Raw genomic sequence first — 24,267 nt, 5'->3', positions numbered from 1 at the left:
GAGAGAATCTTTGACCAGATCCCCGCCGACCTGCTCGTCCTTCCGGAGGTCCGGTATCTTCTTACCTGGTTCCGGTATACCCCTCTTGGGGATACCGGCTTAGCTCCACTTAGCTAAACTCTTATCCTTAGGTTTCGGTATGAACATTAAACCGGTATCTTGATGGCTCAAACCATCCGGTTTGGCATGCCTTTGGCATACCGGGGGTCATCCCCCCAACAGGGGTGGATGGGGTTGCCTTGCTCAGGATCATGAAAAGAAATTTGTTTTCACCGGCGCAGGAGCTATCGCAAATGCAGGTAAGGCCATTGCCACAGAATCTGAAGCTCTCCTCCAGTCCATGCTGATTGCAGAACTTTTCACCCAAGTCTTGCAAAATGCAATCATATCAACAGATTATAATGCAGCGCCACTGGGAGCCCTTTTCAAAGAACTTCAAGTTCGTATGCGCATGAACTTTATTGAGGCTCGGATTGTTTATGAAAAGCGTGATCATAATAGGCCAGCTCATCTGCTGGCGGCAATGGGTGCACCTGAACCAATAGGTTTACACCGTGTGTGCTTAGATGCTTTACCTATGGATGTAACTAGGGCCATGTACAGCAATTCGGCCGACCAAGGTTAATGGAATGTCAGTGTTCCATCTCAAAAAAAAGAGTAAACACAATTGTTCCAACTCAACTCACTACTACATCAGATGAAACCATCACTCAAGCTGGGGGTTCAGTGGCAAGTATTCCGTAGAGTAAATGGCACGGGTGGTCACGCAACTTGCACCTATGCTCCAGTTGAGAATCTTTTTGTCCATATCTGTTAACAAAAGTGGGTAAGTAATGTCAGAATACATCTGGATCATTATACCTTCATCCTATATTTGCAAGTGTTGCAACAGAGAGACAAGCAGAGACCAACGACAAAGGCATAAATTGCATGTGCAACAATTTCAAGAATACTTAAATTTAGAGTCTTAAGAAGTTTGATTACTAGAACCGTTAGTGCTTATTAAGAACATTAAAAAAAATACTGGTTGTGCATCACTACTATGCAGGGTGTACCATCCTCACTTACTCAATCCTAATGCCATATTCTCGGCACTTCACTGCTTCTCGGTCCAGCTGCCATTGCGCTCATATTTTGCTGATCTGGACAGTCATTGACATCTAACCTCACTGAGACGTCACCTATCAAGCACTTGCACATCTGCCATATGTGTCATTGTGCCTCTAATAAGCATCAGCAATGGTCAACGTAATATAAGATGTCCAGTTGTCCACCATAAGCATCAGGATAGGCCCAAACCCAGCTAGAGAGCCACGCAACCTACGCTGCAGACGAGTCAATACCTAATCCAATCTGGGTGATGCCTGATTAAATGGAGTGTATTATGAGTTACATTAGGAAAAGTATTGATCAGATTCAATTTAGATTCTGTAGAGCAAATATCATTTGCAAGGAGGCAGCCTTTCATGCTTTGACCAAGCAACCGATCAAATTCTAGTTCCCTGTAGTTACTAAGTTGAGCGCAGGTCAAATACCACGCCAGTTCTTTGTTCTTCGAGGGACTGAGCTGTTAGACTACCCTATAAATAAATACTGAGTTGAGGTAAATAAAAAACTGACTTTCTTAAATTATGATCAAAAGGAGTTGCCCATGAAACTTTAAGAGGTACACGCAAAATGAAAATTTGTATGTATCGAGGTACGCAACAAAACAAAATTGCTGTAAAGGCCGATGATGTCATGGGATACTAAAATACCATTTGTTGCTAACTGCTAAATTGTATTACAAACTTTATCTACATCTGGTAACTAGTAGAAATATTCATATGCAGCATTTATGAACAATTAGGAAATTAGTACCGAGGTAGCATATCTGCAGTAAGTACCTAACCTTTTTCAATGGTTGTTGAATGATGTCATAGTACTGGTGCTCATAGTATCTTGTGTCCATCCAAAACTGATCAATTATATAAGAGATCAATTACGCTTGTACATGAGCAGCAATGCAGCAATTAAATTGTGAAAGAAAAGGCACAGTTCAGTACCATAGGAATGTTTTGTATCCACCTACGATATGGTGCGCCAACAACCTGATACAGACCATAAGCGAAATAAAATGGAAGATCATTAAAAGAGCCAATCTAAAAGAAACAATAATAACCACGAGATTAATGTCCTACCTTTTCAAAAACATGGTCCCATGAACATGAGGCATCCTTCATAGCTGACATTGCCCGATAATCCTGACATTTATCGAATATTTAGTTAAGTTTCACAAATCATTTGCAGCACAAAACGTGTTGGCGAAAAAGATCAGACCATAATTCCACGAATAACATCATAATCTGGAAGATGGAGCCTAGCAAAAACTTGCATGTTGAATTTGTCCACAAGTTCTGAAAAACATTTCTTATCCTACAAAAATAAGCATGCAACAATCGAAACATTACAACATTAGGTCAAGAATCTGTTGATTGTACGTAAAATACCGAGCAATATAAAGCGCTTATGATGAGTAAAGTACCCAATCGATAGAATCATCAGTGATGTTGAAAAAGTCTTTGGCCTCCAACTCACTCATCAAACTTTGAAGTCCAATATTCAGCTAAAAGATAAAGAATTTTCAATCAAATGGTTAACAAAAAGCACGTAAATGCATACTTGCAGCTTCACAGACCAATATAGGTCGGATTGAACAAGTTTTTCAAATGTCAAATATTAGAGGACAAATAGATAACTTTTGGGGCTGCTTACAAACAAGTAGAAAAAATTTAATAAATTTCCCTCTAGGTCCTTGCACTGCACTTAGTCTAATCTAATCAAGAATTCAGCAAACATATTATCAAATTTACAAATTTTTTTGAAGTCCATTAGATTGAATTGTGAACTACTTTAACATCGAGCCACATCTTACAAGAAAATGCTTTAAGACAACATTTACTAGTTTGTATTAACAATAAAACAAAGTACTATATTGATTTCATGCTACGAAAAAACCTCTCCATCCGTGCACACAGTAACGGGATACATGCCAGCCCCCTCTGAACCGTTATCCAAACTAAGCAATCTAGATCAGAGTTCAAAATCACTACAGAAGTAAACCAAAAGGTAAGCAATCAAGAGAGAAGTGAAAAAGAAACTCATGCCAGAGTCGCTGCACGCTGCTTCAGTGACCATGGGGGCACTAACTAAAACAAGATATCATTTGCCAATGACACTATTTTTCCAAGTTGGCATGTATTACCTCCGTTCCGAAATGTAAGCCTTCTTAGAAAGCTAATAACTTTCTAAAAAGGCTTACATTTCAGAACAGAGGTAGTACATTTCATCTTGGCGAAAGACAGAGCCGTAGTAAAATTTGCAATGTACCACTTTTCACTCTAGGATATTTCCAAAGAAAAGTTTCATGTCAAGTCCTACAAGATATTAAGAATTTCATATACAGCTTAAATGTCAGTAACCTGGGTTTATAGAATTTGCACAGGTCGTAAGACCAATGCAGATATTACCAACTCTTGCATAGCTGGTAAATAGCATATATTCTTCCAGAAGAATGATTAGATAATCAGAAGTACAAGATCAGGAAGCCCTTATGATGAGGTTCGGAGAAATTGGGTTGCGAAGGAGAATGTGTTGTATACGCAGCGGCCTACTAGATGATTTGGCTCATTAGAAGTAAAAAATGTCAAGTGCGTTAAATGCAACAATATCTTCTGAGGAAAATCAAGCTCAGGTCTAAAGTAATGATTCTTTTGAACATAGATCCATTCACTTTTGGGTCACATAACCAACAGTTAACTGATCTAACTGTTTGTCAAACTTGGAATCTTAGAATGTGTGGACACTTGCATTTCAAAACAGAGGGACTAAATCAATTTTGTGCCTCCTAGGAGAAATGGATAGATATAGTGAAACACATGCAGTACTGGAGTATGTCCAGAGTAATATAGCATACTATTTTTGTTCAACTGGCGTATCAAATGTCATTTGCCATATCGTCCCCAAATATGGATGAACAAATATACATGGTGCACTACATTAGTTGGATAGTAGAAAGAGAGAGAGAAATATTGCCGACTTGTCATGCTAATTGAATAAATTGCTATGTTTTGAAAGCCAATTGTTGGAGCATACGCATGTCTTGAACTAGGAACTGCATATATAAATAAATTACTCCAATCCATATAGTGATATAGCAATACATAAGAGTTTCCTATGGTTATGTAACTTTTTACTTCATGAACTACCAAAATCAAGGACAAGCAGAAGAAATAGAACGCACACCTGATCACTGCCAACAACATGTCTCAAATGTTTGGAATATGAACATAATTGTTCCTTCCTACCCAGAAGTTTGGCTCTTCGCTATAGAAAGGTAGAAAATTGTAATGGGTACATTTCCATGAAAATATAATTCATAAATAAAGGAAATATATTAGTAAAATTAGCACCTTAATAGACAACTTAATGAGATCATGATCCAGAACTGAGAACTGACTGTGTACACGATCATCATTAAGAACAGCCTCTAGTGCATCATCCTGCTAACCTCAAATGACAAGTTAATGAGGCAGAGGCAGTATATTTGCAGAAACACATAAACATATGGCATTGTTCCTACCATTGAAGAACTAACCTTGCAGATGTAATGATCTAATGCAGATGAAGCCACAAGTTCATCGAACTTTTCATGCAATCTTGCTTGTTCTTTTGCCATATGATACTGGAAAGATGATCAATTTCATGGCGTAAAGAGATGTATCCGAAGTGAAACATCAAGGAAAATCATATATTAGTACTTTCTTTCAGAAAAATTATGCATTTAGGAAAATCTTCCACTACTTCATGTCTTTTTAGGCAAAATGTCGTGCACTAATAGGTTAATTTCAGCAGGCTCTACCTTAACCATCTCAAGCAAAGCTGTTCACGAAGTCACTCCATACACAGAAAATTTGCATATTAGATACTACACTAAATGCAGGATGATTTTGCTCGTGTAATTATCAAGAAAGGTGCAAAATAATTCACTTAGCATATAAAATAGACCGATAATAATCATGTTTTAACAGTAATTCTCTTTAGGTATTAGAATCATAACTGATTGTGCATACCTTTTTATTTTCATCTTCAATATAATTCATTGCGTAAGGTCGCAGATGCACCGGAAAATCACTTAAATCTGGTTGCAATGGCTGAAAATAGGAACAACATACGTTATTGTTAAATATTTCGCGTGTGAAGACAAGAAGAGAAACATACCTGCAGAAAAGTTAATGTTTCTACACGAGTCAAGTGAAGAAATATTTCTCTGAGCACTTCCCTGTGACCCTACATAATGATTTACAATTTCATTTGAGAAACTGTGGAAAGCATAGATAAGTTCACACCAAAAGTTTCTGCATGTTACCCACCTCACGTATCATAGGATGGAACTGGGGCTCCCACAAAGATAATATTGCACAGAATTTCTGAGAAAGGTGAGTGATTAGAGTAATCCTCAATAATATGCGTGTTAGTATGAAATTACTCACCTCAAGTGCAGATACCCTAAGAAATTCAACAAGACCAGGACACACCTCCAAATTTTTCACAAGTTTCAGCACACTCTTATCATAACTAGAATGCTGCTGCAAGTTCTCCACATATTGTGAGTATTGAGACATTTTTAATCCACTCTAAACACAAGAGATAGAATAAATACCTGAATATAAGGTTTCAAACTAATGAGTTCACAAAAGAACTTGTACATTTGATCATTCTGACTCTGCCAATGCTTTACAGAAATTTTGCGCTTCAGAACCAACAAAATAAATACCAATTAGACAATATATTGATTGATATATGCGAAAAACTGTATTTACTTCTGAGGGTAGATTTCCGCATGCCCCATACACCACACTAAAATGATACAATATATGTTTTACTTGTTTATCTTTTTAAGTATATTTGAACTGTAGGTTTAATGTATTTTAATACAAACTGCATACCAAAATCAATTAGATCTCTTAGTTTTTGTTGTACAATACTTCTCAAAACTATAATCCAAAAATGCACCAATTGAAATCATGGTGCCCACACAGCATTGTGGCCCATCTCATTGTCCTATAATGCTGACAGTGTAAAAAGTGGTGTTGTTAGGTACATGCTAAAAGTAACATAGGTAGCATACCAATACACTTACCGAGAATATTACTGACATGGTCGAGTCATAATCATGAAATTCGCTATCAATATCATATCTCGATGCAAAGTCGGGCTTTAATTTCTTAAAGAAAGCCCTCGGAGAACAATAACCCCACTGTAAATAAACAGTCAATCATTTAAACACTTTTTGTGTGAATCAAATAGCATAAAGTAAGGAATAATAAACAGCTTCAAACATAATCAATTAACCTGAAAGTTTCCTACTCAAGAGATGATCTCAGTTTTACTAAAAGACAATAACCTCTCATTTTCTGATCCTAAGGAAGGCAAAATATTCTCTTAGCTTGCTTTTGCAGTATGTAGGTACTGAATATGACGAACCAGATGCTCCTAACTAAATCAAAAACTTCTCTAACTAAAACATTAAACACATGCAAGTCTCATTGATACAAGGTAAGATTTGTAGTTCTTCTATACAAGCTTGCTTCTGCTCAAAATAATTTAAAGAACTCTGCTAAAAAATATGACGAACCAGATGCTCCTAACTAAATTAAAAACTTCTCTAACCAAAACATAAGACACATTCAAGTCTTATTGATACAAGGTAAGACTTGTAGTACCAAGCCTGAAACATGTGCATCTGGAAAAATCGCAACCATGCCATCTTTGACAGAGATGGCAAGATATCAGTAGGCTGATTAAGATGATCAAAAAAGAAGCTCCGCAGGGCTGACCCTGCTGCTGCCACAGGAAAATCTATCAATAAACCAAGATGCAAGCTTTTGTGTTTTCTTGAAGAAGAAACATTGACAAGCAACAACCACAATTTCTCCACCCCAATCCCACAAGTACAACCATCCTATGACCAAAACTCGTTTGAGCAGTTGTTCATTGAAAGAATTGAAACTTAAGGGTGAATTACTGATTCAATAAATAATTTACCTTCAAGCAGTCATCCATTTCATCCACTTGATGCAACATGTCGATATAAGCTGGAATATAAGCCCTAAATTCGTCTTCATCCTGATGCAAGAACAAATAAGGCATGCTGTTAGAAAACATTTCATACCACGTAAAGTACATAGCAAATTAATATAAAGTGAGTGGCAAGGGTAAATTAGCAATATCAAAAGAGGGGATAGAAAATATACCCCCCATGTTGGCACAAATTCATCCTGATCACCAAATGGTGTGTTTCTACAACGGACATCAAATATTTGCCTGGACAACCAACTTTGAAAGATTTCTTCAGCGGTTTCTTCAGTGCTTTCTTCACTGCTTCCATTGTATTTTCCTCCGCACACTAAATCCTGAAATTTAGAAGATCTTTTCAGTGTTCTACTGTATTTTCCTTTCCCAATAAATCCTAAAGTTTCAATACTTTTTTAATGTTCTACTCCCTCCATTCCAAATTAGTTGACACGGCTTTGGTCAGATTTGGTCTAGATACGCATGTAACAAGACATGTTTCAGTGTGTAGGTTTGCTTATTTTGGAAAAAAAAATGCGTAAATTAATTTGGAATGGAGGGAAATACTATAGTTCCCATCCATCGACAAATCCAGAAATAGTGTTATCCTAACAGAAGGAAGATTACATTATTGAATCAGAAAAGAAGGTATCTAAAACGTAAATAAAAACTTAAGTTGTTCTGATGAATTACCTGATTTTGAACACACTTATATGCGTCTCGACAAAGATCAGTAAGTATAGTACTGTTCAAACTTGACTCAAGAGTTAAACCCCGAATGACATGAGAAATCATATCATCTTTAACGAAAGATATTAGTTCCTCACGACGTGTAGCTTTAGCAATTTGTACAATTCGACAACAAAATGGCACTGATGTAATTATTGCTTTGTCATCCTTCCATGCTCCAAATATGTAATAGATTAAACTTAAGACCAGAAGTCTAAGGCCATCATGATGTAGGACATACCTACAGGTGAAATGACATATTTAACTTAACCCAATGCACAAAAAGTTAACATTAATAGAAAAAAGTTAAGTTGAATAGTATTACCCAACCAGGGAGCTTGAACAAATATAATCCAACTGTGTACATGTAGTAAGGCCTAGCCCACCATTTAATTCTGGGGATGCTATTACAGCAAGCAAATCCGACGCTGCATGGGTCAACTGGACAAGAACATCCTTCTCTATATTTTTTTTTGACTGGGAACAGTGGGGGAGGCCCCCAACCGTTTTGCCATCGGCCTTGTCTTCCGATGCAGAAACATAAACAATGGTATCAGGGACTTGCACTAAACCCTCATGCAAAAAATCACACCATGACTCATAAAGTGTGTTATGGAAATAGTCAAACACCGGATACAGAAGCTCAACAACCCATTCTTCCCAACATTCTTTAGGACAATTTTTCACCAGTGGAATAATGGTAGACTGGATGAGTAAAGTCAGATGATGAAATCCCATCGAACTTATATCTTTCATCAGGCTGCCACATACAGCTGAACTATCTAAAAATAGATCAAACACTCCCTCAAGTTGTGCACACATGCCAATCACATTGTACCTACAGCATGTGATTTGTCAAAATATTTATACATACATACAATAATATAAAATGAAAGTGATCAGACATAACATAGAAACGAAAATGCCTCATTAGTGTGTGAACTCTGTAGAAAGCCCCCCACCCCCCCAACCCCTAAAAACTTGGAACCAAACTTAAAAAAAAAAATCTATGGCTGTAAACCAGCAACCGCTTAACGACCAATTCCCATTACATTTCAAAACAAGTGTTGCAACTTGCATGCTTCACTTTTAATGATATTGATAAATGAATGACATGTATAAACAGTAGAACTGCTAGCAAACTTACTCTACGTTGTGTAGTTATATTATAGTTTTAACATTGAGGTGATTTCACTAACGCACTCCCAGAATAATAACACTGATGATATTGTTTTTGGAGCCAATTAGCTGATTAAAGAAGCTACATCTTGAGTGAAAACATGAAAACCCAAACGGAAACTACTGTTTTTAAAATGGGAGAGGGGATGCAGTGGGATTATCCACTTCTGCATATCAAGTGGAAACTACATCTTGAGTGAGAACATGAAACCCCAAATGGAAACTACTGTGTGCAAAATGGAGAGAGGGAATGCAGCAAAATTACCCACTTTTGATGGTAATTCTGGTAAATTTTGTGAAATGTAAGAGTATCTATGCAGCATCTTTGAGTGGGGTGGGAGAGAAGTATGACCTCTAGACCAACCACTTTGCATCTAATGGTCCACATTGAAGGTTTCGAATTTCCATGCAAAACGTGATTTCCAATAGATATGCTCTAAATAAAGAATAAATATGTAATGTAGCAAACAGAATACGAATAAAATCGTATGAGTATTCTAGAATATTGGTTGATTGATGAAGTTTCATTGTTGCATTATTCACATACGATATCCAGTAATCCAAAGAAAAATGGCAGGGTCACAAACATACCCAATTTGGCGAGTTGTTTCTAACCAATTTCTTATTGCATTCTGTTCCTGTTCTTCCTTGTCTATGTTTTGCACTTTTAGAGTCTCCCCTGGCCCTTCGGAGAACACCATACTTTTAGCACCTTCGAGTACATCCGGTATATTAGAAGCGACTGCTTTTGTCCAGAGAGCTTGCATATACTGAAGCAGCTGAAACATAAAACTAGAATTAACACAGCCGAACTGTAATTCGCCCTCCTTGGAGGTGTGACTCTGTAACAACTTCTTTGCAATGAAAAGAAACGCAATGTCATTGTGTTTTCTCAAAAAAGAATTAACACAACCACAGCTGACCAAAAGTGATACGTGTAGATAGTCTCTTACCGTTAAGAGAGTGGGCAGTATCAACCGCAACAAGTTAGTCAAAGTTGCATAACTTATACTGCTTTCTTGGTCTATTTCACTAGAGTTTCCCTTTAGACACAATTCAAGCTCTTTCTCAAAGAATACAAAGACATTAAGGACAGATGTTCTGAACCGACAATCGCAGAACGCATTGATCAAGTTGGCCTTCCATTCTGATTGAGTCCATATGTTCGACAAACAATCAAGTATATAGCAAAGAACTTCTGGATATTTCTGCATCCTGTGAGAGAACATAAAAGTAAGCAAACTTGAAACAAAGCAGTCAATCAAATGATATCATTGTTGACTACCTTGGAACAGACACTGCAGATGTGAAAAGTCGAGAGAGAATAATATGGTATTCAAGGAGGGGAGGGCCATTTGCTCCAGTACTATCCTGCACAACAAAGGCAACATTTTCAAGATGGAATACAGATATGGATATGGATGTATGACAAAGAAAACAAAGATCCTGATCTGAGCATGGTCAGGAGAAAATTGCACTGTAGGCTCACAATTATGCTCCCTTTGTAAGTCTCGATATTTAGATCCCTAAATCACGTGTACATGCAGTTAAATGTGGCAAGTATAAATGAATAAAATTTCCAAGATACTGAAGTATACTGCTTTAAATTTGCATTGTGACACAGTTAGGTCAAGTGAGCACTAAATGTTGTCAGCGAAGGTTATAAGCATGTACCATACACTACCAGAAAAAGGTAACGCCTAATGAATGGAATAACATATTAACATAACCATCATTCAACTCGGATAAACTAGATGGGAAATTCTTAGTACACACTGGGTGCGCGAGCAAATGGAGCCTCTTGGCCTCTTGATTAATTGTTTTCTCCAGATCATTACCAAAGAAGAATCACATTGCTAAATAGCACTAATGTTTATACAGGGAGGCAATTTGGTCAAGTGAACACTGACCATCATTCAACTCAGATGGGGCATTCTTAGTATAAACTGCTGCCCAAGCAAATTGAGCCTCTTGCTCTCTTGGTTTTTTTTCTCCAGATCATTACCAAAAAGGATCACATTGCTGAATAGCATTAACGTTTCGGTTAAGTGAGCGCTAACTGTCGTCAGAAAAGGTCATACGAATATACCATACACTACCAGAAAAGGGTACCACATAATGAATGGCATAACATATTAACATAACGATCATTGAACTAAGATAAACTAGACTGGAGTTTGTAGTATAAATGGGTGTGTGAGCCTCTTGCCATCTTGATTGATATTTGTTGTGTACCTGGGTACACGACAGGGGTAAAACACCACCAGGAGGATGGCCGGGTGGAGTCGGCTGGTTGGGGAAGGGATTAGATAATAGAATAGAAGACTAGAATTTCCATTGCTTACCCTCTATTGATCTATTGCCAAACCTTTACTAGCAGGCATACAGCTTGGAAGTTGGAGAACCAACCAATGTTCCTAAAAAATCAAATATTACTTGCCTAACAGGCCTTATCCTGATTGTAGGTGGTATATTGGTATCAAAAAAGGCAACAAGGATAGCTCCTAATGTCTGCCAGGTGACAATATTTTTTCCATATCATTACCAAAGAACACATTACTGAATATCATTAACGTTACGGCAGGGAAACCAATTATGGACCATCAGATTTTCTAACATTTTTTACTTTGGCCAAGTAAGAATATATACCAATGTGTCCACAATGGATGTGCGGCCATACAAGAAGGGACCGGATTAGGAACGAGGTAATTCACGATAGGCTAGGGGTGGCACCGATTGACGAGAAGCTACTCCAACACCGACTATGGTGGTTTGGGCATATCCAGCGGAGGCCTCCAGAAGCTCCAACTAACAGTGCAATTCTAAGGAGTATGGAGGAGACTAGAAGGGGTAGGGGACAACCAAAGTTGACTTGGGTGGAAGCGGTAAAAAGAGACTTGAGAGATTGGGATGTACCTAAAGTCTTGGCTCTTGATAGGACTGCATGGAGATCAGCGATTTTCCTTCACGTTCTTGTTTTTGCTTCATTTCATTTCTGTTGGGTTTCATATCTAGCCTACCCCAACTTGCTTGGGAAAAAAGCTTTGATGTTGTTGTTGTTGTTGTTGTTGTTGTTGTTGTTGTGTCCACGAAATTATTATAAGAAATTTGAGTTATACTACATGCAGAAGGCAACTGCCACTCATGAACTAACATAAAACTGTTACATGTTTGGCACAAAATAATTAAAAGAGCATACACATCCCAAATCCTATTCAAATGGTAAATAAGAAAGCAAACATGCTGCTGAACCTCAGGGTGGGAGTCGACTTGCTGCTGAACCTCAGGGTGGGAGTCGACTTTCAAGAGGTTGAGAGATTTCACCAAGGCCTCAGCATACCATCCATAGACTATCTGCAGAGATTCCAAAACATTTCATACAAATCATACACCAAGTTACACAATCTTATCAGCGCGCATGTGGTAAGACATCACCGCGCACAACTTAGCACTGAAAATGAACAATGAGTATCCACTGGCACTTATCCAAATATGCCGACAAGGGGCCATGGTTGTTGCATTAAGTAATGAGGTGTAATCTAGGAAACTGTGCCTTAAAATGATGATGCTATCTTCAAGCATAGTATGCAGTGTGAGAAACACAGGATTGAAGTGGGACTGCAGTCGCTAGGACTGCGAGATGATTAAAAACAAGGCGTACCCAGTGCTGAAAGCTCCCACACATTGTGGGGTCTGGGGAAGGGTATTTCTAGGCAGCCTTTCCCTTGCATTTTATTATGCAAGGAGGCCGATTCGAACCCAGGACCATCAGGACGCAAATGGAGATACTCTACCACTGCGGCCATGCCCACCCTTCAACTGGTGTGCAAACTTTTCACCAGAAATACCACCATTAATTAATCAATTAAAGCTTCCAAGTTCATATAAAATCAACTTCCAACTTGACAAGCTACAACTTAGATTTCACAGAAAAGGGAAAACTTCTATTAATGCAATACCAACTTTCAATCATCCAACACCAATTTTCTCTATCGCCAAATCAAGGGTTTCAAATTAGATGAATTCCTACTGTCAGATAATCAACCACAGATTTCCTTCTTATGAGAGTATCCTACCGCTGAGATAAACAAAATACTACAATGAATCGGAGGGTTTCATCCCTAATACATCAACTTTCAATCCAACAAACACTCCTCAGGTGAAACCCTAGATCCCGCCACATACCTCCTTGTCCAGGTGCGGCAAGTCATAGAGGTACTTCGAGCGAGGTGTGGCACCGCATTTCATCAGCAAAATGGGAGGACGAGGGAAGGCGGCATGTGAAGCGCCGACGCCAGCAATTGCACCGCAGGACTGGGAGATGATCAAAAGAAAAAGAAAAATTACCGGTCTGCAACCTTTTCACCAGAAATAAAACCATTTAATTAATCAATTAAAGCTTCCAAGTTCAAATAAAATCAACTTCCAACTTGACAAGCTACAACTTAGATTTCACAGAAAAGGGGAAATCTTCTACTATTAAGATATGCCAACTTTCAAATCATTCAACACCAATTTTCTGAATCGCGAAGTCCTGGTTTCCAATTAGATGCATTCCAACTGTCACTGTCAGGTAAATAGGTAATGAACCACAGATTTCCTTCTTTTAACGGAAAAATATTAGTACAAGAGTATCCTAGTACTAGTATCCTACTGATGAGATAAACAAAATACTACAATGAATCGAAGGATTTCATCCCTAATACACCAACTTTCAATCCAACAAACACTCCCCGGGTGAAACCCTAGAGCCCGCCACATACCTCCTTTTCCAGGTGCGGCGAGTCATGGAGTTGGTTCCGGTGAGGCGTGGCATCGCCGTTCACCAACGAAGTCGGAAGGGGAGGGGAAGCGGCGCTTGAAGCACCGGCACCGGCGCCGGCGATTGCGCCGCAGTTGGAGGCCGCGTAGATACCGCGGCGCTGGGACATCGGCCGCCACAGCCTACAACACTTCGCCGTCTCCTCCTTCCCACTTGTTGTCACCACCGGGCCGCCGTCAGAGACGCCGACCCGCGTCACCCGTTGCCCCCTCTGAACTCGCCGCCCCCCCGCGGCTCCATGATCCCAACGCCGGTTCGGGCTTGATTAACGCCCCTTCTTCCCCACGTCTCTGCACGGCGGCATCATCTCTTCCTAATTGAGGTGCTACTAGTAGAATATCCTTGTCGTTATTTCAGTTTATTCCGGTGCTACCGATTGTCGCACCTCATCTGTTTTTATCTGAAATTATTTGTTCACATTCGTTTAGAGGTCTAATGATCATATTGGAAAAAAAACATCAGCGGGAAACTCCTTTTCTTCTTATTATGCATTAATTAACATGCTATATATACTTACTGAAACTGTTGTTTATCTTCTGTTCCAAGAACTTGTACCTCAGAGATCTGCTGTATTTCTATATCATTTATGTTTGGTTTTCCTTCTTATTCATTAGATTTAATGCAGTTCACTCTCGGTACTGCTGCCATGTTGGCAAACTTTGGTTAGGCCATGTACAATGGGAGGTGCTTAGGAAAATAAACCAAGCTTTTTGTTAAGCAGTGGTGCTTATTTCTACATGAGAGGTGCTTAGTTAGGCATCTGTCTAGTACAAATAAGCACCGGTTCTTAGACAAAAACGGTTTATTTTTCTAAGCACTCCTTCAACTCGAAGCACCTCCCATTTTACATGCCCTATTGCAGAGGAGCTCCTGGGAGCTCTCCTCACCGACGTTTGCACCACACATTGGTGTAGGGACCATTGCAGGGATATGTATAATTGGTTTTATTCATTTTTGGTCCACCGGTGTATTCTTCATTTCTTTTTATACTAGGGCCCATCTCATTTATAGATTTTGTACCGTGTGCATGCATTTCTTTAGGAGCTGGACGCTCCACTAAGAAATGCATGTTGGCATGAGGAAGCAAGCACACCTATTATGAGCTCATTTTCTGACATAAACTTTTTGAACATTTTGGAATAGTAGATATGATTTTCTAGAATCATTACTTCTAATCTTCATCGCCCGAGGTAATCTAGTAATAGCAGTTCTACACAGTGGCGGACCCACCGGGGGGGCGAGCAGGGGCGGCCGCCCCAGGTCACCTGGCGATGAGCAGGGCACCCAAGCGGTCAGCAGCTCCAAGTCTTTTTTTTTTACGTGAGCAGCTCCAAGTGGATGGCCGCCATTGACGAACAAGAGCTCTGTGAGCTTTTCCGATCAAACCGGTATGTGCAAAGGACGGCAAAGAAAACTGGGCTAGGTGGGCTCTTAGAATATTGGGCTGATAGGCCCGTTTGTTAGGCTCCATCGTTCCGTGTTGGAAAATCCCCCACATCGCTCGCCCTCAAATCCCTAGAGGCTAGCACGTTCAATGAATACTTGACGGAAGACGAACGGTCTGCGCCGCTGCACACAACGCCGACGACTGTGAGGCCTTCAGCAGCTGAGCCTCTGATCTGGCCACCTCCGCTGATGGTCCCGGACGAAGAGACCGGTTTGGATTGCAATTGCACAGGTATTTTAGGTCCTTGAAGAGATAAAGTTACTATTATGGTTGCCAATGGGCTCACGCGGCAAGATTCTATGTTAGTAGGTTTTAAATGTTTTTTTCTACATTTTCATGTTTCTCGTAGGTGAATTTTATTGATATTGGCGGCTGAATTTTTTGTGTACCACTTACCCTATCGTAAATTTTCATGTTTTGTTTGTGTGTTAAATTTTTTCCCTAAAAATTGTTCACCCCGGAAAACCAAAATTTCTGGGTCCGCCACTGGTTCTACACATATGCCAGAAGTAAATCTGTTGTTCATTATGCAAGAGCAGACTCAACTGACTTATCGACAGGTGACGTTGTGTCACTAACATTGGGGTCCACCATGCCAATGATCCAATATCACTGATGTTGCGTTAGCAACTCTCCAGCGATGTTCATAATCAAGTATTGTGTGTTCCTAATTAATGATACATATATGTAAAACACAAGTTTTGTTACCACAAAAGAATGATTAGATGTCACTATGTGTTTCCCAAATGACATTACCTGCTGCTTCAAACATATTTTTCCTATAATCTTTACCAAATTCTTCCTACTAATTAGTCCGAAGTCTGACAACACGTAGCAGAGCACTTTAATGTGGTGAACGCGGAGAGGACCCACATCTTCACAACTCGTCCATGCCATTGAAGTTTCCATGATATTATTAATTAGCTGGGTCCTCATAGTGCTTGCACACTGCCATGTACCAACACGTATTTAACTAGTATTTCAAAGAAAAAACAATTTTCTAATTTTTTTTGGTCACACCGTTAATCAATAACATGTGGTGCAGAGATAGGGGAGCGTGGCTCCCGTGAGCCAAAAGTTCGCGTTACGAAAATTTATGCCTTTTGAATCATCATTTTTTTTCTCTATATTTCGTGTTTGGCTATTTTGGTGATGACACTAGCTACGTGTTGGTCATCAACCTTACTTCAGCGCTTGGTTAAATGCTAGATATGATAATGTGTTGGTAACTAATAATAGTAACACCAAACCATGTCTCTTCAATTCTTTTAGTAAATTGATTACAAGTTTAATAGTTGTGTGGGTATACTTTGATGATCACGGCTTTGCTCTTCTACTAAGCATATGCAGTCTATGACAGTAAGGCTTTGATCTTTATCTTAATTTTGCATGAACGATGCAGGTACAGGAGAGCAGTTTGTAATGGCTTTGCCTCCGGATGACAATGTTCTGCTCAATCTGTGCGTTCTCTAACCTTAAAGGTTGTCAATTGGATGGATGGCATGGACTTTTTTGTTTATATGTCTTTTTGTTTGCAGGATGCCTATTAAAATTGATTTTCGTGCATCTATGCTTGGGATTGAAAAGCAAAAGACCAGTCTCAAAGTATATGCCAAAACTGTTGAAGGTTCAAAAGCATTTTGTGCTGAATTGTGTCATGTGGATATGCATACTGAAAGTTGTATTGCAGTCTGTAGAAAACGAGCACATGCCTCTGAGATATTTAAGACTCTCAGTTCATGCTCTCACCCTAACATTGCTGAACCCATAGGACTTTGGGAGGATCGAAAAACCCGCATGGCCTATATTATATTTCAGAAATTTGATGGAGTTCTCAGCACAGTTTCAAAGGAAGTCATTTTTGAAGCGGAGAGCTTACCAGGACAGACACCAGCTGTATATGGATTTACAGAGGCAGGCTTCAACATTATGTCGTGAGTATCATGTTACTTCTTCTGTTTATTATGAATTTCCTTTTGAATATCTGAAGCAACATAAAGTTGTAGACGGAAATTTAATTTACTGTCATGAATGGTCATTACAAAGGTTCAAGGAATCTCTAATCACAAATAGGGTAGCGAGTGCATGAGTAATGAGTCCACCGTACTGTAGGCCTTTTGAAGCCTTCACAACTCAACCACTAGTAACACCTGTACATGACAAACATACTTTGAAGGTAATCTAGAAATAAGAAGGCAGTTGTTGATTAATTGGGAATCCCTTTTATTTCCTTTTTTTCGGAGATATAGCATCACCTTACAACCAACTTGGAATTATTTCAGGCTCTTGCAGTCAGCCAACTGCTTATATATTTTTATTTTGTGCATCAAAATACTTTAGAGCTCTTCAATATCTCTGCATAGATACATGCAATTTTTTGTTCATTTTGAGTTTTGCTAGCTTCAGTCCACCACAAGCCTTGCAACTTTAGTGTAGACAATAGATATTGGATCCTTCATCTAAAACTTTGCTTTGAGTTGTGTAGGATAATTTAACAAGAGATGAGGAAAAATTTGCATTTCCACAAAGGGAGCAAACTAAATTACCCAAGGCCTTCTTTACCACTCCTAAAAAATCCTTGTTTACTGCTGCTTCAGTTTGTGGATGTGTCGTACTAGAAACTTCACCCTTCCACGAGGTGAGCTAACATTCAATAACATACAATTGTGTATAATATTACGTTTGTTTACAGGGACACTGTGGCTGCTGTTAAATACATCAATGACCATTATCAACAAGAAACAACGCAGGGGGGTAATTGTATTCCTTTGAGATCCCTGAGAATTGAAAAGGATACAGTATTCTACCAACAAAAGGCTGAAGGGGAATATCAGGTGTTGTTAACTGATTTTGATGTTGACATTGTACGAGACAGTAAACAATCCATGGTCAGCAGTGGGAGTGGGCATGAAAAGTCTGGGAGCTCAGGTTTGTCAATGACATTAGTTATATTCATTTGCATTATACATTTAGCTACCCTATCTGTGGATGAAGCTGAAACTGTTTATTAGGACAAGAAGATATACACAGGATAAGGAGCAGGAATTGGAACAACCTTGGAAAGTTCATTGGACGGCTCTATGAAGGATGGAGTGCTAAATCTGAAGTTACTCACCTTGTTGATCTACTCCAACAGAAAACAGTGGAGTAAGTTGTAGTTCACTTTCCATTTACTGTTATAATCTGAGAAATAAAAAACGGTAATAATTGAAAAACCTTGGTAATATCTTTGTAATGCTGGGGCAGAATACATGGAACTTGTTAGGAGTAGCAACATGTGTATTCTCATGGTGCTCTAGGCAGATATATAGTACATCTATGTTTTGTCAGCTGGGATACCTATAATATAAAATACAGTATATAAAACAGCTCTAATGCATATTGAACATGGAGATGTTTGCCCAAATGCTTGAAAGGAGCTGTAGATGGTGTAGCAAGCCGATCGGATGAAGGTGTTTGGTCCTGTTACAGGAGTTCACAAAGTCCTGGACCATGTCATGGTCTTGGATGATGTGGCAGTCACAGGGTAGCCGGTGAAGCATACCAAACCACTGGATGGTTAAGTCCCAAAGGATGGAGTCCAATGTACTAAACCACTGGTTGTCCATGGCAACATTGAAATTGTCATCAGTGATGGTATAGAAGGTGACAGTGAAGGATCTCTTGTGAATGACGATCTCCTTCTTGCGTCAGATACTGTTGGTCACCAGCATGTCGCCATTGGCAATGGCGGTAGACATGCGTGCCAGCACACTCCATGACCTGAATCTCCTGAAGTTGAGGGTGGACCCAGGATCCAGGTTGTGATGACATCATGGTGGGTGGACTCGAGTCTGCTATAACCTGTATCATAAGCAATTTCTTACTTTAGCAGTCCTTAACTTTTAGTAGCAACATGTGTATTCTCATGGGTCTCTAGGCAGATATATAGTACATCTATGTTTTGTTTACTGGGATACCTGTAGTATAAAATAAGGTATATAAAACAGCTCTAATGCATATTTAATATGGAGATGTTTGCCCAAATGCTCAAAGGAGGGTGTAGTAAGCCGATTGGATGAAGGTGTTTTGGTTACAGGAGTTCACGAAGTCCTGGACTATGTCATGGTCTTGGATGATGTGGCAGTCACGTGGTAGGCAATGAAGCATATTAAACCACTGGATGTTTAAGTTGATTAAGCCCCAAAGGATGGAGTCCAATGTACTAATCCTCTGGTCGTCCATGACAACGTTGAAACTGTCATTATGGATGGTGTAGAAGACAACAGTGAAGGATATCTTGTGAATGGATGATCTCCTTGTTCCGTCAGATACTGTTCGTCACCAACATGTTTCCATTGGCAATGGCGGTAGACATGCGTGTCAGTGCATTCCATGACCTGAGTCTCCTGAAGTTGCTGGTGGAGCTGGGGTCAACGGTGTGATGACATCATGGCGGGTGGAGCCGAGTCTGCTATAACCTGTATCATTAGCAATTTGTTACTTTAGCAGTCCTTAATGTCCGCAATATCCCTCGTTTCCCAGAGACAGACTAGAAAAACTTGGCATCATGCCTCAAAGATGCTGAGTGACGTTCAACCATGTAGAGCAGAAGAAGGCTAAATATTAAACAATGAGGCGGGTTAGTATAGGAAAGAATAGGAGTACGGGTTGTCTTAAGAAGATGACGATCTTATGCTCAGCCACTACTGTGCTCAGCAACAAGCTGATAACCCTGACAAGAGAGTGGCAGTAACAGCGGAAGGTACACTCCTAACAACACAGTGAGTCACGACGTCGCAGACCAGTCCCTACCAATAGAGCCAATTGAGCCATCTAACGCTCCTTTACACAGCAAGAGTCGAAATTAAGCATGACAGGACAGCAATAAACGGTGAGCTTGGCGGCGGACATAAGCTGCACAACCAAAAAAAATTGAACATAAAGGTTTTCCATTAAGCTCAACGTTTACATAGGCAAGCGTGCACAAAGCATCTCTGAAATCTGAGATTACATCCCTGAAAGTGCAGGCTGCATTTTCCTGTGTGCTAGAAATGCATCTGAAAGAGAAAGGCTTGTCCTGAATCCTAGTAACAAGTTTTGCTTGGAAGTGAGCCTTGAAGTTCATACACATGGGGATGTGAAAGATTTTCTGTCTATGGAAGGAAGGCTTGCTGAAGAGAGTAGCAAGTTGTGGCCTAATCTGTCAATGACCTGGGTCTTGAATTATGTTACAACTAGCTGCTGCCTTTGCCAGGATCGCAGTCTGTAAAGAAGGTGAACTTTTGGAGCTGTAGGTGGTGCACCAGATTGGCTGAAGCAGACCAAACGTCTGAAGTGGCTGGGGAGAAACAGCTGAAATGAGGAGTCTTATTTCCCCTTCCTGCGTATGGGTAGTGAGGTATCCATGATTTAGGACCCTACATACAAGTTTGAATAAAGTGCTCTCTTCTGGACGATTAATGGGTCAGGGCATTGGCGGCAGGGCACCTATGTTGAAGCAAAACCAGGTACTTGCCTCCACCTGGTACTTGCCCCCTCCACGGCAAAGAGTCGCCAGAGTCAGGCTACTCCGCCCCGGCCGCCAACGTTGCGCCAAGTACTGTGCCCCGTCCGTGGCCTGGAAGGCAGCCAATTAAGCCTCCGCCGGAGTGCTGCTCCGCCCCATCCACGACCGCCAAGGCCGCCGCCGGAGTCTGCCTGCTTCGTCCCATCCGCGGCCTGGAAGGCGGCCAATTAAGCCTCCGATTGTGAACCTCCACTGTGCCCCAGAGGGTAACTGGATTGATGCGCTATATCTGCCATGTCCTTTGTGATAGTACAGCTCTACATGGCCATCCTTGTCGAAGTATGTGCAAAAGGAGCAGTGGTGGCTTACAGAGAAGAAGCAAGTGCTAGCAGAGACGAGCATTGGCGTGTGATGGAGATCAGTGAGTTGCTTGCACGCAGTGATGAGATCAGTCGAGAAGGAGTTGAATCGATCAAGACAAGATTGATCCAAAACCCAAAAATCAGCTTTTGATACCATGTTAGGAATTGCAACTTGCATATACCAATAAGGACTCCTTTGATTCATAGGATTTTTAAAGAAATTGTGTAGGATTTGGATCCTATAGGAAATTTTCCTATACAAGTTGTTTGATTCATAGGAACATATCCTATAGAAACTAATCCTATAGGAATCTTGTAGTGCAAATCCTATAGGAAAAAAGCATTAGTTCATACCTCATGGAAAAATTCCTTTGCTACAATCAAACACATTTCATCTTCCCATAAGATTCAAATGGGCATGACGTCCCAACCCTATGTTTTTATATTCCTATGTTTTTTCTATCCTATAAATCAAAGGATCCCTAAGGTTCTTTGCAAATACAGAATGCATGTGTGTATCAATATGCTTACGGTAAGGTAATATTGAAAGCTATAATGCATACGGATATCTAACCAGAGTATGACACATAGCCAAGAAAGAGGAGCTAGGGATTCTTTGTTTGTTTGTGGCTTTTGCTTGTAAAATGGTGTAGGCTCTGGTTACACAACATCAAGATGGAAGGTATTTGTGTAAAGAAAAATGAGAAACTCAGATATGTATATTGCCATATAGGTATTAGATCCATTTTATTTCTTGTGTTCATACATTCATATTATACATTTCATGTCACAACAGGTATGAGAACTTAATATGGGAAGCAGGGCTCTGGGACCTAAGTACCAAAATGCATTTTATTCGGGAAATATTTTGGTCCTATGACAAAAATAAAGCTCGAGTCAAGGATCTTAAGCATAGACAAGCCCTTGGACTTCAAAAGTGCATTGACATGCTGGAGGTGAACAAACATAGATCTCCAAACCAGAAAATTGTTGATACAAATTTATTCACATCAATATTTTTTTGAGGGTATTCATTCTTGCCCATCAGGATGAAACTTGGGAAGGATACAGTGGTCCTAAGGTAGGTTAGCTAGCTTCTCTGGAAGTTCTTATTAACTATGTGCACTGAATTGCTCCGAGTATGTAATGTTTCTCTTTTTTATGTATTGTGATCAGGTTGATGTTATGGATAAGAAAGCTGTTGAAAGGTTTGTGCTCAGGCAAAAAGATGATTACATGGTGAGGCTTATCATGCAAATACGAAAATTAGGGTGGATTTCGACATCACCTTACCTGCGATGTAAGAAACCAAAGTATGGTGTCTGCACAGTTTTTTTTTCCACCCTTGTGAATTCTCATTATCTTTGTGCATGCAGGTAAAAGCGACTACATGCGTGCGCATTACCAGAAAGAAAAGTAGACGAGTACCTATCAAATGACAAGCCATAGCTCACCTTCCAAAGTCTCATTCTATGGTCATGGATACTGGTTTGTGAAACTAGATAAGGGAAACATGACACCTGCTCAGCAAAAATTCCCTTGCAAACCTTTGCTATTCTTTTCTTTTTCCAGTTTAACAAGTTTTAACCTGTGGTCCTCCTGCCGTGTCATGAAAAAGGGACACGTTCGCGGAACTAAAATGACCAGCTATGCCTCCCAGTGGAATTCGAAATGCAAGTATATAACAAGTTAACCATCAGGCAGAACTAGTGATAGAAGCACCCGGTTGTAATGAGCATAAGATTATTTGTTTGATAGAGCACGTATGTTATGATTCTCGACATCATGTGTGGTGTTTTGTATCACTTCATGACAGATTATTCTAAATTTAGCCACTTTGGTATGTTTGGTCCCCTGATGGTGAATGTGAATCGTTGCTTGTCTTGTTTCATGCCTATCTTGAGTGTTTACTGGGCCTTGATAGTTAGTTGAATGATGGTTTCCTTGTATCTTGAACCAGCTACACAGAATGCATACTATAACATGCAGGCGGATAAGGTGGTGCATCGGTTTAGTGACATTTAGACATCTGATGATTACAGCTGGCTTGGGTGCTCAAAGATGGTGGTATAAAAAGAGAGCGGTTTGTAGAAGGTAGGATGATTCCTGTCGTGGCAAGCCATTTGATGCCAGCGGCACGCTCCTTTAGTGCATTCCTGGAAGGGCCATAGACTGAAGTGAGTATATCACGGCTGAGGAAGGGAGAGTGAATAGATTGAACCTGGAGGCATTTGCTCCCGAAAATTACCTGGTAATTTTACCTATGCAAGTATAATTCTTGCACCTTGTTCACTTTCCAGTATCTATGAATAAATCTGGCGAAAAGAAAAGCATATAATGATTAATGTTTTCAAAAAAAAAAACAAATTATACAGCCGTGAGTACAAATAATATTCAGGTTTTACAAACTCCGAATAGATTGTGCAGTGGTTATCTTATAAGATGGGGCATTATTAGTGAAAGACAGAGAGAGTATTTCCATACTAAGAAATAACTCTACAGCAACTGACATGTTGGTATGTTGACAAAACACATGGTTTATTCATCCATAATCATTCCATATTATCCCAGTGGATTGTAAATATCAGTAATCTCTGATTTTATATCCAAATAAATTGTATTTGCACTATTACACCTCAGTAGTATCATTTTAGTAACTACAAAAAAAACGAAAATGGTAAATAGTTTGTTTCCAGATTAAGCTCTTTCCTGAAGCATAAATAGCTACTGAAACAAAGGTCCAAATGGTTATATAGATTGTGTTCCGCAGTGGAATTGCAGAGACTGTGGGTGCCAATTCGACAGCTTGAGCATTTCAATTTCAGAAAAAATTGTTACCGGAAACAATCTCTGTGATGTCATGTGATGTGCACCACTTTACACAAAAAATGATTACATAACTAAATATAGCTGGAACAAAAGAAACAATAGTATGTGGGTTAAGAGTAAAGATATTTTTCATCGAACACATGACATATGCACATGTACAGATGGGATAATGGTGTACTGGTTGTTGGAGAGCCGAGAAGTATAGCCCCTGAAAAATATGATCAGACCAAGGGTGGAGATAGTACCATGTAAAGCTAGATTTCACCCGATCCAGATGGCGATTTCAAAATTTGTAAGG

At 39.7% G+C, this 24,267-nt stretch overlaps 1 protein-coding gene and 1 pseudogene across 1 annotated transcript; one reads left to right on the top strand and one right to left on the bottom strand.

Annotated features, from left to right (window-relative positions):
• Positions 1-508: 508 nt before the first annotated feature.
• On the bottom strand, positions 509-13,952 carry LOC124656217. Its single transcript, XM_047194999.1, has 24 exons — positions 13,785-13,952; positions 12,274-12,375; positions 10,307-10,392; positions 9,975-10,236; positions 9,613-9,800; positions 8,168-8,680; positions 7,807-8,083; positions 7,296-7,454; positions 7,087-7,167; positions 6,182-6,298; positions 5,702-5,791; positions 5,532-5,627; positions 5,412-5,468; positions 5,260-5,328; positions 5,112-5,192; positions 4,637-4,723; positions 4,452-4,541; positions 4,285-4,365; positions 2,525-2,605; positions 2,320-2,415; positions 2,181-2,243; positions 2,046-2,090; positions 1,892-1,957; positions 509-810 (listed from the first exon to the last, which is right to left on the bottom strand). Exons 1-24 carry the CDS (start codon positions 13,950-13,952, stop codon positions 778-780), a joined length of 2,988 nt encoding a protein of 995 aa, XP_047050955.1. The 3' UTR covers positions 509-777.
• An 89-nt stretch (positions 13,953-14,041) lies between these two features.
• LOC124655233 lies at positions 14,042-22,993 on the top strand (annotated as a pseudogene).
• Positions 22,994-24,267: the final 1,274 nt, after the last annotated feature.

This window comes from Lolium rigidum, chromosome 5 (assembly GCF_022539505.1).
Source record: "Lolium rigidum isolate FL_2022 chromosome 5, APGP_CSIRO_Lrig_0.1, whole genome shotgun sequence".
In the NCBI taxonomy this organism is placed as follows: Eukaryota; Viridiplantae; Streptophyta; class Magnoliopsida; order Poales; family Poaceae; genus Lolium; species Lolium rigidum.
The sequence above is the reverse complement of the archived record's forward strand: the minus strand, read 5'-3'. Positions and strand labels throughout refer to the sequence as shown.